This window comes from Pogona vitticeps, chromosome 1, assembly GCF_051106095.1.
Source record: "Pogona vitticeps strain Pit_001003342236 chromosome 1, PviZW2.1, whole genome shotgun sequence".
Classification (NCBI taxonomy): domain Eukaryota; kingdom Metazoa; phylum Chordata; class Lepidosauria; order Squamata; family Agamidae; genus Pogona; species Pogona vitticeps.
Window position 1 is genome coordinate 38,274,541 of NC_135783.1, and position 16,299 is coordinate 38,290,839.

Consider the following 16,299-nt stretch of genomic DNA (forward strand, 5'->3'; position numbering starts at 1 on the left):
ACCACTGATGGTTATGTTGGTTGATTTTTTTCTCAAAAGTGTGATTGGTATTATTTGGTCAGATCTTGCATTATAAGCCCTAACTGATTGTGGTACATCTTGCCCCTCAGTATTAGTGACTCAATTTCTTCTGGATTTGTCATTTCTAGAGTAAACACTTTGTAGTTATCTGTATGAAAATGCGCCATTCCAGTCCACTTTAGTTCACCGACATCAAGTATTGCAGTGTTTAAATGTTCCATTTTTTGCTTCATGGTTTCCAGTTTACCTTTACAGTTTTCAGTTTACTTTGATTTGTACGTCTCATATTTCATGTTCTAATTGTCACAGAAGCCTCTGTGCTACAAGGTCAGAAGACCAGCAGTTCTAAGATCAAATCCACACAACGGAGTGAGCTCCTGTCGGTTGTCCCAGCTGCTTCCAAGCTAGCAGTTCGAAAGCATGTAAAAATGCGAGTAGATAAATAGGTACCACCACGGTGGGAAGTTAATGGCGTTCTGTGTCTAGTCACGCTGGCCAAGTGACCATGGAAACTGTCTGTGGACAAACGCTGGCTCTATGGCCTGGAAATGGATGAGCACTGCGCCCTAGAGTTGGACACGACTGGACTAAATGTCAAGGGGAACCTTAGCATCAGACTTCCTTTCATCACTGTGCACATCCGCCACTAGGCATCCTTTTGGCTACAATCTAGTTGCATCATTAGTTTGTACTTGTCCTTTGCTTTTCCTCAGTAGTTTATTGAATGCTTTCTGACCAAATATTTCTCTGTCCTCATCACCATTGGAACTATCCATTCTCTTCTCCTGATGGGACTCTTACTCCCAAAGAGAGTGGATGTGTCTTAGTCTCAGCTGTGGACATTCTTATTTTGGTCACTCTGAAAGGAGTCTAGGGTTTTAACGGAGTCTTGCCATCCTGGTTGTATTGTTCTTGGCTTCCTTGACATGCTCAAGCCCCCCTCTCATGTTAGGGTGTACACCCAAGAAGGCAATTAGGCAACTAAGTAATTAGATACACGGGGCAATTTATTTGGATCTCAAGAATATGCATTTGCAAGTACCTGTGTGACTGAACTTCACATTAATACCATGAGTACATGAACACATGTGAATGTTTGAGCAGGTATGTAATTCTGATCCAGTAGTCCTGAATTTGTTTATATGAACTTTGAGGAGAATGTTGTTTTAGCAAGAAAGCCACAAAATTATTATGTAACTTCTCTGATATGGTGATTGTAGAAACATAAGTTTCAGTCCATCTTTTTACATTTAAGTTGGATTCTTAGTGTGCTTTGGAAGCAAAACAACAATCTTTATTTATGGTCCATTTTCTTCTCAATCCTTGCAGCTCAGTGAACGTGCTCGAGAGCGGAAGGTGCCTGTTACTCGAATTGGGAGACTTGCCAACTTTGGAGGTGAGTCTCTTTGAGTTTTTAGGGGCAAAGAACATGTCAAAGGTAGAATTTTTTAGGAAAGTTTCAAAGCCAGAGTAATATAGTAAGCTTTCTGAAAACTACACTTGAAAAATGTTCATGTGTACAGTGGTGCCCCGCTTGACGACAATAATCCTTTCCAGGAAAGTCACTGTTAAGTGAAATAATCAAGTGGAAAAAAAATTGGAATGCATTGAAAACTGGTTAATGCGTTCCAATGGGTGAAATACCTCATCATCCAGCTAAGATCCTCCATAGGGGAAGCCATTTTCGATCTCTGTCTTGTGAAAATAGGTCCGGAAAACAGCGGGGAGCCATTTTACGAACTGCCAATCAGCTGTTTTTAATCGTCATCTTGTGAACAATCGGTTCGCGAAACCGGGACCTAATCATCATAAAGTGAAAAAACCCCATAGGAACCATCATTTTGTGATCGCTATAGCGATCACAAAAAACTTGTCGTCAAGTGATTTCGTCGTCAGGTGGGGCACCACTGTACATGGTTTGTGACAGATCTATTTAGCAGAGATGGTGCAATTCAGTCTTTGAATTGACACTTTTAAGCCATTCCACACTTTACCACCCTGAAATATAGTTTAAGGTGAGCTTGACTGAAGTGAATTTTGCCGGTGCAGATGCATGTTTGATGGAGATGGAAAGGTGCCCCTTTCAGATGGCATTACAGGTGTGATTTACTGATCTGAGTGGTATCACTCTGGGTCTAAACTTGATCTAGGTATTTGGTAACGTTACACACTTTGGCCCCCTTCTAAATTTGCTTCTGTGTCTTGGAACTCATAGGCATCTATCTTCATAGCTATAGGTTGCAGAAACCTTGCATTCACTTTTAAATTTGTCACTGCTCTTTTTGTGTGCCAAGAGTCATGGTCTCCAAGGCACTGACAGTATTAGAAACAGATAAAACAGTACATTTTGCGCTTCATCCTAGAATCAACCAACTTGAAAAGGAAACAGTAAAAGGAAGAGGGAGTGAGCTGGAAGCTTCCATATATCCCTTACTTCTCTGTCTACTAGCATAACAGTTATGGTGGCTGCATCCCTCTCCACCCACACTCCAAGGGATACTGGAATAAAGACTACTACAATGGCTATCATAGGAGTTTGTCCACATGGGTGGACAAAGTGTGGACTGTGTGTTCCACATGGGTTTAAATATTAAACTGTAGAAGCATTGAGATGATAAAAGTAAACAAGCAGTTACTAGGTGTATTTTGAATAGTTTAAATTTGAATTAAAACATGGAAATATTTGGGATATTTCAATCTTGATTTTCCACTCCTATCACAGGCACAGTGAAGGTGGCTACTGGCGATTTAAAAAAACCTAAAGCCTTGGTAACACAAATTTTAAGATCTAGGATTGGGAGATGGCATAGTTAGGCTCCCTCCACACTACTTGTTATGGTTGAGAGAACAGGGCTTTAAAAGTAATCTGCAATGTTAAAAAGCTGAGCAAAGCCCCTTCTGTTCTGGCTGATGTGAGCTGTCAGGGCACTGGACATAATGTAACACTCACCCTTCTGCTCCTGCAACAGAGAAGACAGCCCTCATAGCTTTCCAAGTTATATTCAGTTGCTTTCACTTTACCCCCACTGTCTTAATTTTCCAAGCATGTCTCAAAAGCATGTGGGTTCATGAAGAGACAGAGATAATGAGTTCCTAAGAATAGGTCACTCTCAGTCCATTTAGTACTGCCCAGAGATATTGAGCTTGCCTCATTTGGGTGTACAGAAATGTTATTAGGTCTAGTAATTGCGATAGGTCTCCTTTGCCATTAAGATTTTTATAACAGGATTTTTGTTGTTGCCAAGTGTGGGATTCCATTGCTCTTTTAATCTTGAAGCACTAGTAAGAAGTCTGGGCTGTGTGACTACCGAGTTTCCCTGAAAATAAGACAGGGTCGTATATTAATTTTTGCTCCAAAAACACATTAGGGCTTATTTTCAGGGGATTTTTTTTTTCATGTACAACAATCTACATTTACTCAAATGCAGTCATGTCATCATCTTTTGGTTGCTGCGCAATGGTGGAGGGTGGGGTTTCACTTAACTGGGGCTTATTTTGGGGGTAGGGCTTATATTTTGAGCATCCTGAAAAATCATACTAGGGTTAATTTTCAGATTAGGTCTTATTATCAGGGAAACAGGGTATACTGTTGGGACAATTTTCAGATCTCTTTGCCTTTCTTGGAATTATAAGTATCTGGGACCCTGCAGAATAGAGGAATGTCACACAGTCTGCTCTCTTTGGTGTGCCAAGAGTGCAGAGAGCAACATGTGGGTTTGGGAAGATTCGCCTCTGCTGTTTTGTGACCCTCTGTATTTTAAGCTTGAGTTGGCTCCTGTTCTTAGTATTTATTTCTCTAAGATGAGACCTATGTCCATGCGTTTTCTTAACATTTATGTTTATAAAACAAGTGGTTAGGAACCCATCTTCTACTAGGCAAGTTATCATAGAACTTTACTGGAGCATGTGCTGTCCTGTGAAGCATCTGTAAAGTGAATATACACACAGTTATCCACACACTTCTTTCCAAAGTGTGTCCCCTAACACTTTTACTTATATTGTATAGGATTTTTGAATAGCTGCTGTCCCTTGATAAAAAAACAAGTGCTGCTGGAGAGGCATTGTATGCACTTGGTTTTGCTGGGAAATAATTGTAGATTGATGATTCTGTTGCTGAGGAAGTCTTTAGGTATTCCTGCAGTGTTAGAAATTTTGTGAAAAGAAATGTAGATTGGAATCCACTGGTGGATTTATTGGTGACTTGCAGTTAGATCAGCAAAAGATTTTCATTCTTACCTGTCCAACAGCCTAACAACCTGCCTTAGTTGCTGAACAAGAATATTTGGGCACAGAAGTAGTCATTTGTATGACACAATTTGTGGTTTGTTCTGACATTGATCATGTATTCCTGGACTGAAGGTGTACTTAGTGAGCCTTGCTGTTAGGTAATTCTTAGCACCAACACCACTGTTTTACCCTGGCTTCTGTAGGTTTATCTCAGAGCCCTAGTAGAAGGCAACATCTAAATGTACTTACCAGTAAGTTAGATTGTACTTTTCCAGATGTATCAGTTTTGGAAGAAATTGTTCCTGAATTGTAATATTTTTTTAAATTCCAATTTCTTGTCTGTTTTGAAGATGAAATGTATAAAGATTTGCCATAGATTTTGGTCAAGGGATGGGAATTTGTGATCTTCTAAAGAGACTGCCACCACGGTGGGAAGGTAACTGGCCATGTGACCATGGAAGATTGTCTTTGGACAAACACTGGCTCTATGGCTTGGAAATGGGGATGAGCCCCTAGAGTCAAACACGACTAGACAAATTGTCAAGGGGAACCTTTACCTTTACCTAAAGAGACTGCAGCTCCAATGTTTTAGACCAGGGATCTCAAACACGCGGCCCAGGGGCCATTTGCGGCCCGCCGGATGATAATTTGCGGTCCCGCCTTGCCTGCCCCCCAAAGCGACCATGCGTCCTCTGCTGTCAAGAGTAAAAAAAAGCCTCACCTTGCTCGACGGCTCTCTCCCAAGACAGCACTCTTGCACTCTCCATCTGGAACTGCAGCCTGCCAGCCAGCCTGCCTGTCTGCCGGCTGCAGTTCCGGATGGAGGGTGCAAGAGGCGCTGTCTTGGGGGAGAGACGGTGAGTGAGGTGTGCTGCCAGCCCTTTTCCCCAAGTGCCTGAGCCGCTGCTGAGCAATGCCTGAGAGTGGAGCTCATTCCCAGCCTGTCCTCGAAGAGTGCCTCCAACAGCACCACCAACAGCAACAGGCACCACCACCTCTTCCAGGGAAGCGGCTCTCTGGCTCTCTTTCTCTCTCGGCACCCCCAGCACCAGCCTAGCCAGAGACCGCCTCAGCACCCGGCGGTGCTTCCTCCTCCTCCTCCTCCTCTCTGTCCTGCTTCAGCCACCTCGGCTCTGAGGCTGCCTTGGCTCGCCTCACAAAGTTTGCTCCTCTGCTGTGGTGGTGGTAGCTGCAGTTGCTGAGTGCGCCTTGTTCTGAGGGGGGCCCTCAGAGGAAGGCTGCCAGACCTCTGTGTGTGTGCTTTTTTGTGCATGTGTACCTGTGGGGGGCCCGCCCTGTTCTGTTTAATTTCGTGGGTGCCGATTGGGGCTTTTCTCCTTTGGCAAGGCGATGCTGTAAGGGTTTTAAAGATTTTTTTATGTCATGCCCTCCTCCCTCCTGCTAGGCGGTACCCGGCGCTCCCTCCCTTCTCTGCTTCTTCATCCTGCTGCTGCTGGTGGTGGTAGTGAAGGAGCCAGAGGGGGTCGTGGCCAGCGACTAGGGCTCGCACGCCCCTCCTCCTCCTGCTCCTTGGAGTCCCAGCCAGGCTAAGGAAACTCCTGGGTGGCTTCCTCAGGCTCTTGCTCCACTTGGCGGAAAATCTGATGCGGCCCAGCCTCACCCAGACTCTGCCTCCAGAGGCCCCCCGGTAAATTGAGTTTAAGACCCCTGTTTTAGACTGTTCTTTCTAGGTCTGTTAGGCTATCATCTAGAAGGACATACATTCCTTTTTTGTAGTTTGGCAATGGCAAAGATTTCTTTTTCACCTCCTCTGTTATCTTTCATCTGGCTCTCTGTTGTTTTGAATATTGTCACTTCCTTGAAATACTGTACATTTTATAGAAGCAAATGGAAAGAGAAACATGTCAGATATTGTGCAGTTGAGTCTGAAGATGATCCCTATTTTTTTGGAGTCAGGTACCCACGTTCAAACTCCTGTGGGTTGAACAATTTGGTGCTCTAATAATGGGCTTCTTCCATTTCCAAATCCATCTACATTAACTTAAAAGTATATCCTTTTTGCATGTTAACATACTGTTTCATCTGAAATTAATGAAACATTTCTCATATGTACATCATATGTCTTCAGTGGCTCACCCAGCTACGTCCCTATCTAGACGTGGGGGCGCTCACCATGCTGGTCCATGCGCTCATAGTCTCAAGAATAGACTACTGTAACACTCTCTATGTGGGGCTTCCTGTGAGACTGATGCGGAAACTTTAGATGGTCCAGAACACAGTGGCCAGGTTATTAACGGGTAAAAAGATTTCACCATATTTTCCCCACACTGGCCGCCTTACTGGTTACCTATCTGCTTCTGCATCGATTTCAAGGTGTTAACTATTACATGTAAAGCCCTAAACGGTTTATGCTTTCGATACCTGGCAGAGCGCCTTCTTCCACCTAGTTCTACCTGTATCACCCATTCCAGTCAGGCCTGGTGGCTGAGGGGCCCAACGCCAAGAGAGGTCTGAAGGAAAAAAACTATAAATCAAGCCTTCTTGGCAGTGGCCCCTCACCTCTGGAACAACTTGCCTGCAGAGATCCACCTGCCCCTTCGCTGAGGGTCTTCAAGGCCAATCTGAAGACATGGCTATACAGGTAGGCCTTCCCTACAGCCATCACCTAGCCTATTTTATTTTTTTCCACTCTTTCTTTTCCCATCTTGGACTCTGTGATTAATTCGGATTTTACTTTTAGTTTATTTTTTTAATGCTTTATGTAAACCGCCCAGAGTAGACACGTTCTAGATGGGTGGTATATAAGATGAAATGAATGAATGAATGAATGTAAGGCCAGGGAATGTAAGGGTCACGAAGAGTCAGACACGACTAAATGACAAAGGCCAGAGTTAGACATTCAATGAATCTAATTGCATTGGGCTATGTTTGAGTAGTTTTTAAGAGGATGCTGAAGATTGAATAGAGGGTAGAGGCTCATTTTTGAATTTGTGTGAGGAACAGGATGAGCAGAAGTGTCTCAGATGCCTCAAAGTTAGGCTTATGAACATCTTCCCACGCCTGTCACAGTGCCTTTCCCATCAGAATTTCCTTCAGGTGTGAGTTTTAATGAGCAAAAAGTTGCTGCAGGGTTTGAGTCAACCTCTAGTTCATCTCCCTTCACTCATGTTGGATGGAGTTTACAAGGATTGCAGTTTTTTCCCTTTTGTGAGCTGTCTCTATACGTGGAACACATTTATTGAATGAAAAATTGGAACTGTTGCTCAGGGATGTGAGGAGACAGAACATAATAGAACGATGCTGAACAGGTCATGTTGTTGTGCTTTCTTGAGGGGGATAGGTATGTGCACATGCACTAATAGTTACTTCCATCTTACTGAATAATTTTTCCTTTCTACCTTAAGGCTGTCTCTTAGTGAAGCACCAGCAGCTTTTAGAAAGTCTTTTTTTTTCTCAGTATTTTTTTTGGGGGGGGGTGTCATGAGTGATTAGGGCATTCTGGACATTGTCATGCAAAAAGTTAACTCTTTTCTGAGCTCTGTTTTCATGTTATGCTTTTTTCAATTAAAACTGAATTTGTCAGGCTGTAGGTGGGTGCACCATTTATTCCACTGAGAATATTCAGAGTATTATGATCTTTTTCTGACATTGTTCTCTCTTTGTCTCCTTGTCTACTATTTCTATTCATTTATGTATAGGTAAAACTTAATTGTAGAAAATTGAAAGTAACCAAAATAATGAATGTTCAGGTATTTTAAAATATACTGACCTTTTAGCTTTTGGGTGTGGGTGGGTGGCTCTTTTACGCAGCAGAGCCAGTGACTTTGCCATCCATCCATCCATCCATCCATCCATCCATCCATCCATCCATCCATCCATCCATCCATCCATCCATCCATCCATCCATCCATCCATCCATCCAACATTTTACCCCGCCTTTCTCCTTAAAAGAATAGAAGGCTATAGGTTTCTAGTAGATTCTTATAATATTAATAGTAGATTCCCATAATATTAAAGCACTCTGTGGGCAGTTTACAACATAATTATGCAAACAACAATGTGAACATTGCCTACTGTTTTCACTGTCTTTTTGGTTCTTGGTAAATCTAGACGATGTTTCACCACATGTTGATGAATTCTCGCTTCCATTATCTCTCAACTGCTGGGCAGGCTGGCTAAAGCAGATGGCAACTGAAGGTCGCGGGTTCTACATTAGGAGACTTTCCTGTCCATGTTCTTCTTGCTGCTTTTGTTGGAATACATTTTGTTTAAAGTCTACACATGCAAACACATGAGAAAAATCCAGCTTTTTTCCAGGGCAGATATTGATTGAGCTATTCTTCTGCCTGTGGATTGTAATTATTTATTTATTTAACATTGCGGATACACAGTCTGAGATATAAGGTGGGAGTTGCATTTGTTTCAAAGCAATTGTCAGATAAAAAGTACCTCATTTGGCTGGAGCTTTCATTGGATAAATCAGGCTGAGTTCTTTCTTTTTCAAATTTTGAAACTTGTAAAACACAAGGAGCAATTCTTTGTTTTGTTTTGGACTGGAAGAATATATATATGCCATGTGTTTGTGTTTGCAACTGCCAAGGTTGTAGTGGCAGTGCAACTGCCTTGGTTATTAAATGTGGGCAAGGTTATTTAGTTCCTAGTTTTATCACTTGATATATTTCTCACTGGGCTGAACACACCCTGGGTGGCAATGTTCTGTTTAAAGTGCAGCATTTCTAGCATGTTCTACAATAAAATTGCTTTCTAATCAGTAAGAGCAAAGGCTGTCCAGAAGGAGAATGGCCTTATCAACATAAATTGAAAAGTAAACTGTTCTGAAACATTAAAGTAAAAAAAAACCTTCCTGAGTTAATCTTTACAATGCCTACCATCGTAACAAGTTCATAGCACATTCTTCTCTTAACATTGGTTGTGTTGGTTCCGAGATGACTTAGGTGGAGTTGAGCAGTACAGGGGAGAGTACATATTATATGAGTCCAAATCTTATCAGGAGGTGGAGATTATAGAAAATGGATAAGTAGATGAGCAGCCTAGGAACTATGGTACATTATTCAACTGTTAAAACTGCTACCATAATTTTTTTTTTGTTTAGTTGTTAAGTCGTGTCCAACTCTGTGACCCCATGGACCAGAGCACGCCAGGCCTTCCTGTTTTCCTCTGCCTCCTGGAGTTTCGTCAAATTCATGTTGGTAGCTTCAATGACACTGTCCGGCCATCTCATCCTCTATCATCTCCTTCTCCTCTTGCCTTCACACTTTCCCAACATCACAGTCTTTTCCAGGAAGTGTTCTCTTCTCATGAGATGGCCAAAGTATTGAAGCCTCAGCTTCAGGATCTGTTCTTCCAGTGAGCACTCAGGATTGATTTCCTTCAGAATGGATAGGTTTGATCTCGTTGAAGTCCAGGGGACTCTCAAGAGTCTCCTCCAGCACCACAATTCAAAAGCATCAATTCTTCGGCAGTCAGCCTTCTTTATTTTATGGTCACGCTCTCACTTCCACACATCACTTCTGGAAAAACCATAGCTTCATAGCTCTTGTCACCATCTGCAGTGATCATGGAGCCCAAGAAAGTAAAATCTGTCACTGCCTCCATATCTTCCCCTTCTATTTGCCAGGAGGTGATGGGGCCAGTGGCCGATCTTAGTTTTTTTTTGATGTTGAGCTTCAGACCATTTTTTGTGCTCTCCTCTTTCACCCTCATTAAAAATTTCTTTAATTCCTCCTCACCTTTTGCCATCAGAGTGGTATTATCTACATATCAGAGGTTGTTGAAATTTCTTCCGGCAATCTTAATTTCAGCTTGGAATTCCTCCAGTCCAGCCTTTCACATGATGTTTTCTGCATATAAGTTAAATAAGCAGGGAGACAATATACAGCCTTGTTGTGCCTGTTTCCAAATTTTGAACCAATTAGTTGCTCCATATACAGTTCTAACCGTAGCTTCCTGTCTCACATATAGATTTCTCATGAGATAGATAAGGTGGTCAGGCACTCCCATTTCTTTAAGAACTTGCCGTAGTTTGCTGGGGTCCACACAGTCAAAGGCTTTTGCATAGTCATTGAAGCAGAAGTAGATGTTTTTCTGGAACTCTCTGGCTTTCTGTGTAATCCAGCGCATGTGAGCAATTTGGTCTCAGTTCCTCTGCCCCTTCAAAATCCAGCTTGTACTTCTGGGAGTTCTTCGTCCACCTACTGCTATACCTTACCTTGTATGATTTTGAGCAGAACCTTGTTAGCATGTGAAATGAGTGCAATTGTACGGTAGCTGGAGCATTCTTTGGCACTGCCTTTCTTCGGGATTGGTATGTAGACTGCTCTTTTCCAATCCTCTGGCCACTGCTGAGTTTTCCAAACTTACTGTCATATTGAATGTAGCACCTTAATGGCATCACCTTTTAAAATTTTAAGTAGGTCAGGTGGTATGCCATCACATTCACTGGCCTTCTTAGCCGTGCTTTCTAAGGCCCACTTGACTTCACTCTCCAGGATGTCTGGCTCAAGGTCAGCAGCCACACTGTCTGGGTTGTCCGGGACATCCAGATCTTTCTGGTATAATTCCTCTGTGTATTCTTGCCACCTCTTCTTGATGTCTTCTGCTTCTGTTAGGTCCCTCCCATTTTTGTCCTTTATCCTGTCCATCTTTGCACAAAATGTTCCTTTAATATCTCCAATTTTCTTGAACAGACCTCTGGTTTTTCCCTTTCAATTATTTCCCTCTATTTCTTTGCATTGTTCATTTAAGAAGGCCCTCTTGTCTGTCCTTGCTATTCTTTGGAAGTCTGCATTCCATTTTCTGTTAACTTTTCCTATCCGCCTTGCATTTTGTTTCCCTTCTCTTCTCTGCTATTTGTAATGCCTCGTTGGACAGCCACTTTGCTTTCTTGCATTTTCTTTTCTTTGGGATGGTTTTTGTTGCTGCCTCCTATACAATGTTACGAGCCCCCATCCATAGTTTTTCAGGCACTTTGTCCACCAAATCTAGTTCCTTAAATCTGTTTTTCACTTCCACTGTGTATTCATAAGGGATTTGGTTTAGATTATACCTAACTAGCCCAGTGGTTTTTCCTACTTTCTTCAGTTTAAGCTTGAATTTTGCTATAAGAAGCTGATGGTCAGAGCCACAGTCATCTCTAGGTCTTGTTTTTGCTGACTGTATAGAGCTTCTCCATCTTTGGCTGCAGAGAATATAATCAATCTGATTTCAATATTGCCCATCTGGCGATGTCCACATGTAGAGTCGTCTCTTGTGTTGTTGGAAAAGAGTGTCTGTGATGAGCAATTTGTTCTCTTGACAAAATTCTATTAGCCTTTGCCCTGCTTCATTTTGAACTCCAAGGCCAAACTTTCCTGTTGTTCCTTTTGTCTCTTGACTCTCTCCTTTAGCATTCCAATCCTCTATAATGACAAGACCAACTTTCTTCAGTGTCAGTTCTAGAAGGTGTTGTATGTTGTCAAGATTTGGTCAATTTCAGGCTCTTCAGCTTCCGTGGTTGGTGCATACGTCACTTGGATTACTGTGATTTTGAAAGGTCTGCCTTGGATTCGTATTGACATCATTCTATCATTTTTGAGATTGTATCCCAGTACAGCTTTTCCCACTTGTTTGTTGACTATGAGGGCTACTCCATTTCTTCTACGGGATTCCTGCCCACAGTAGTATACAGTGGTGCCTCGCTTAACGATTGCCTCGTTTAGCGATTAATTCGCATAACGATGTGTTTTTTTAGGAAATAATATGCACCGTATAACGATGTTTCCTATGGGCGATTTTCGCTTAGCGAAGTTTGGGACCATGCTTCGCATAACAAATGCGATTTTAGGTCCCCTGCTTCACTTAACGATGTTTCTTTTTTCAATTAAAAAGGTGTCTTAGAAGGGTCAAAAACGGTTCTAAATGCTTGGATTTGTTAGAGGACCCCCTAAGTCATGTGCAAACCTGGTTTGGCTTTGATCTGACTTTTCGTTAATTTATGGTTAATTTTTTTTTCCGGCCCATAGGAACCAATGGACCTGTCAAAATCTGACAGCTCCATGCTTTCCTATGGGGGAGAAAACAATTCGCCATAAATTAACGAAAGTTCAGATCAAAGCCAAATCAGGTTTGCACACGACTTAGGGGGTCCTCTAACGAATCCAAGCATATAGAACAGTTGCTGTGTCTTCATTAATTTTTTGTGAATTTTTTCTTCCCCCATAGGAAATAATGGAGCTGTCAGATTTTGACAGCTGTCAAAAGTTGGGGGGAAAAAATTCACCATTAACGAAAAGTCAGATCAAAGTCAAATTAACTTTTGCATCCGTTTTAGAGGGTACAGAAGCTAATCCAAGCATTTAAAACCATTTTTGACCCTTTTATGACACACTTAGTTTTGCAAAAATTGACTTCGCAAAGCCATTGAAATGTATTGAGTCAGCTACAATACATTCCAATGGAGGAAACATTGTATCGTTTAACGATGTTTCCTATGGGTTTTTTCGCTTAAGGACGGCAATCCGTGCCCATTGGAACGGATTAACCGGTTTCCAATGCATTCCTATGGAAAATGGTGTTTCGCATAACGATGTTTCACATAACGTTTTTTTTGAACCAATTAAAATCGTTATGCGAGGCACCACTGTATATGATAATCGTCTGCATTGAATTTGCCCATTCCCGTCCATTTTAGTTCACTGACGCCCAGGATGTCAATGTTTATTCTTGCCATCTCTTGTTTGACCACATCCAGCTTACCAAGGTTCATAGATCTTACATTCCAGGTTCCTACGCAATATTTGTCTTTGCAGCATCAGACTTTTCTTTCACTTCCAGGCAGGTCCGCAGCTGAGTGTCCTTTTGGCTTTGACCCAACTACCTCATTAGCTCTGGAGCTTGTACTTGTCCTATGCTTTTCCTCAGTAACATGTTGGATGCCTCTGACCTGAGAGGCTCATCTTCCAGCAACACATCTTTTAGCCTTTTGTTTCTATCCATGAGGTTTCTTTGGCAGGGATACTGGAGTGGCTTGCCAGGTTCTGCTCAGTTGGACCGCGTTTAGTCAGAACTCTCCACTAAGCCCCTTCACCACGACAAGGCAGTGATCCGTGAAGGGGGCTTCCATAATACACCTAATTTATTTGCATTGCTGATCACACTGAACAACACTAAAATAGTGTACACTTTTCTGCAAACTTTTATTAAAAGAGCAGGATGATAAATAAATTGGGTGCTACCATAATATACCTTATTTATTTATTATCCTGCTCTTTTAATAAAAGTTTGCAGAAAAGCGTGCACTATTTTATTTATTTATTTACAAGATTTTTAGCTGTGCCATTACCAGTGGTCTCTGGGCAGTGTACAACAATATTAAAACTTTAAAAACATTAAAACCAATAAAATAGGCAATATTATAATAACATCCTCTATTAAAACAATAATTAAAACATTAATATTAATAAATCCTGCTGTTCATGTGGCTAGTTAAAGAATACTATTTAATTAAAATGCTAGCTAAACAGAAAGGTTTTTGCCTGGCACCAAAATGCCGAAAGTGTTGCAGCCAGGCGGATCTCTCTATGGAGGGCGTTCCAAAGTTGGGGGCAACAGCCGAGAAGGCCCTATTTCGACCTGCCATCCCCCTCACCTCTTTCAGGGATGGCAACCTTTAAGTTAGTTTTCAGTGTAACTAGCAATGCAAATACATTGAAGAATTTCTAGGGCCAATAACCGCATGCAATTATAATTTAAAACAAGCAAAATGCAGGATTAAGAATAACAACAGAACAATTCCATGTATTAAAATTAGCAGCAATAACTAGCCATTGTACACTGAAGATACTTTTGATCAGGGTGGATTTGATTTTAGCCAAGTTGATTTAAATCACAATTTAAATCATGATTTAAATAAATTATGATTTAAATATCTAGTCAGTAAGGATGAATTTAAATAATGATTTTTAAATGTAAAATGATGTAGCATACATTTTCTTGTATTTTCTTAAACATCAGTGTTTATTAACTGAAGTGGTTAAACAAAATATCTTTTTAAAAAACAAAAAACTTCAAAAAATTTCACTTTCATTTTTACTGGTTGCCCCTCCTTTCACACACTTTAGAGGCTGGTACAGATGTATTTCAAGGGATGTGGTGGCGCTGTGGGTTAAACCGCAGAAGCCTCTGTGCTGCAAGGTCGGAAGATCCAATCCATGTGACGGAGTGAGCTCCTGTCACTTGTCCCAGCTCCTGCAAACCTAGCAGTTCGAAAGCATGTAAAATGCGAATAGATAAATAGGCACCACCATGGTGGGAAGGTAACGGCGTTCTGTGTCTAGTCGTGCTGGCCACGTGACCATGGAAACTGTCTATGGACAAATGCTGACTCTATGGCTTGGAAACGGGAATGAGCACCGCCCCCTAGAGTTGGACACGACTGGACTAAATGTCAGGGGGAACCTTTACTTTCACCTTACAGATGTATTTCACTCCAAACAATTTTCAAACCTAACAATTTAAGGTAATATGTTCATTGTTTCTATATGGATTTGTGGAACAACTATGGGATTAGGGTCTTTTCTTGAATGTTGTTCATTTTGTACCATTTTTACTGTGGAAAAACTGCAACATTTCATTAAAACAAATTTGAGTTAAATAAAAAAATGATTTAAGTAAAAAAATTTAATTTTATTTTTAAATCATTAGTTCTAATCCACCCTGCTTTTGATCCAACAGGCTTTTAATTTCTGGGAAAAGACACACACAAAGGGAGCCTGATGCATTTTAGCAGGAAGGACATTCCAGAATTGCATCAGTGCCACAAAGAATGATCTCTATCTCTCCTGCTCTTTCACTGATTATCCTGAAGTGACACCATAAGCAATTCCTAAGAGCGCTTATGTGTGAGCAAGTGGTTCCTAAGGTAACTTGGTCCAAAGCCACTGAGGGCCTCAAAAGGCTGGTACAGGCACTTTGAGTTGAGCCAGGCAGTCAACAGGAAACCAGTGAAAGTCACCTGGAATTGAACAATAATGAATAAATATAGTGGTAGTGTCAAATTCAAAGTTGACATCATCACTGCCACGGTGTGTCCTATTGTTGATTTTAGCCTGTATTTTGTGGGGCTTTGTGGCCCAGTGTCATTCCTGTTATTTTGTTGTTCCCAGCAACTCCATAGAGCTATAACATGTCCTCCTTCAAAAACTACTGTATATGTAGATTTGTATATGCACATCAGTTCTTCCACTGTGATGCTGTGCTTGTGCTTTGAAAAGTTTGTTAGAAAGCCTGATATCGTGCTAGAAAGGAATGAAATCTGGGATGGGGTGGGAGGTTTAAGAAATAACCTCTGTGCCAGTATTTTCCACATGTGAAAACCATGAGTAAGATCACCCATCTAGGCAAAAGCATATATTCTTGTGAAGCATTTTCCCTCTAGCAATGTGCTGTCCACAGCTGACTAATTATAAAATGAAAACAAGTGAATCTGTTAAATGCAGATTGAAGTAAAGTTAAGTTAGAATGAACTTTTCTCTTAATGATGCACTGTTTCTAGATGTGGAATTTGTGTCATCTCTAGAGAGACACTAGGGTCTGCCAAATTGAAATACAACATCTGTACCTCTCTGTTGCTGGCTACCTAGACTGAGCTGACCTATGGTACAGGAGTACGTGAGAGGTAAAAACTTCACTGCTGCTTGTTGTAGAACATAGTTAGCTACAGTGGTTTGGGATGAAAGGGTATATTTGAAGTAGGAATGCTGGACCTCTTTTAACGGGAGAATGGTTCAACACGGGCAGGAAGGTCATAATGGAATGTTGTGTGGTCTGTTTTTTCGCCTACTTATTTGCTTTTAACTTATTTTTATATAAATTTAATTAATTTAATTTTATATAATAATGTGTCATAGTTCTATATTGTTAAAATGATTACCAGTTATACACACAAATGAATATTTGGTGTTAAAATTTGCCAACAGATACAACTAAAGAGTAACAGCAATTTACAGAATAATACATGAAATACTGCAAGATTGGTTAAAGTGTAAAATTGGATATATTGAGCGAAGGGAAATTGTCTGAGATCCTGTTACA

General features: G+C 41.2%; 1 protein-coding gene across 3 annotated transcripts in view; it reads left to right on the plus strand.

Moving 5' to 3' along the window:
• The window catches only part of COQ8A (coenzyme Q8A), a 96,073-nt gene that overhangs the window by 49,169 nt on the left and 30,605 nt on the right, over positions 1-16,299 (plus strand). For all 3 annotated transcript variants that reach the window (XM_020809338.3, XM_078383009.1, XM_072991093.2), the window contains exon 4: positions 1,351-1,417. In XM_020809338.3, coding sequence (XP_020664997.3) covers positions 1,351-1,417 — 67 coding nt within the window. The remainder of the gene's footprint in view (positions 1-1,350; positions 1,418-16,299) is intronic.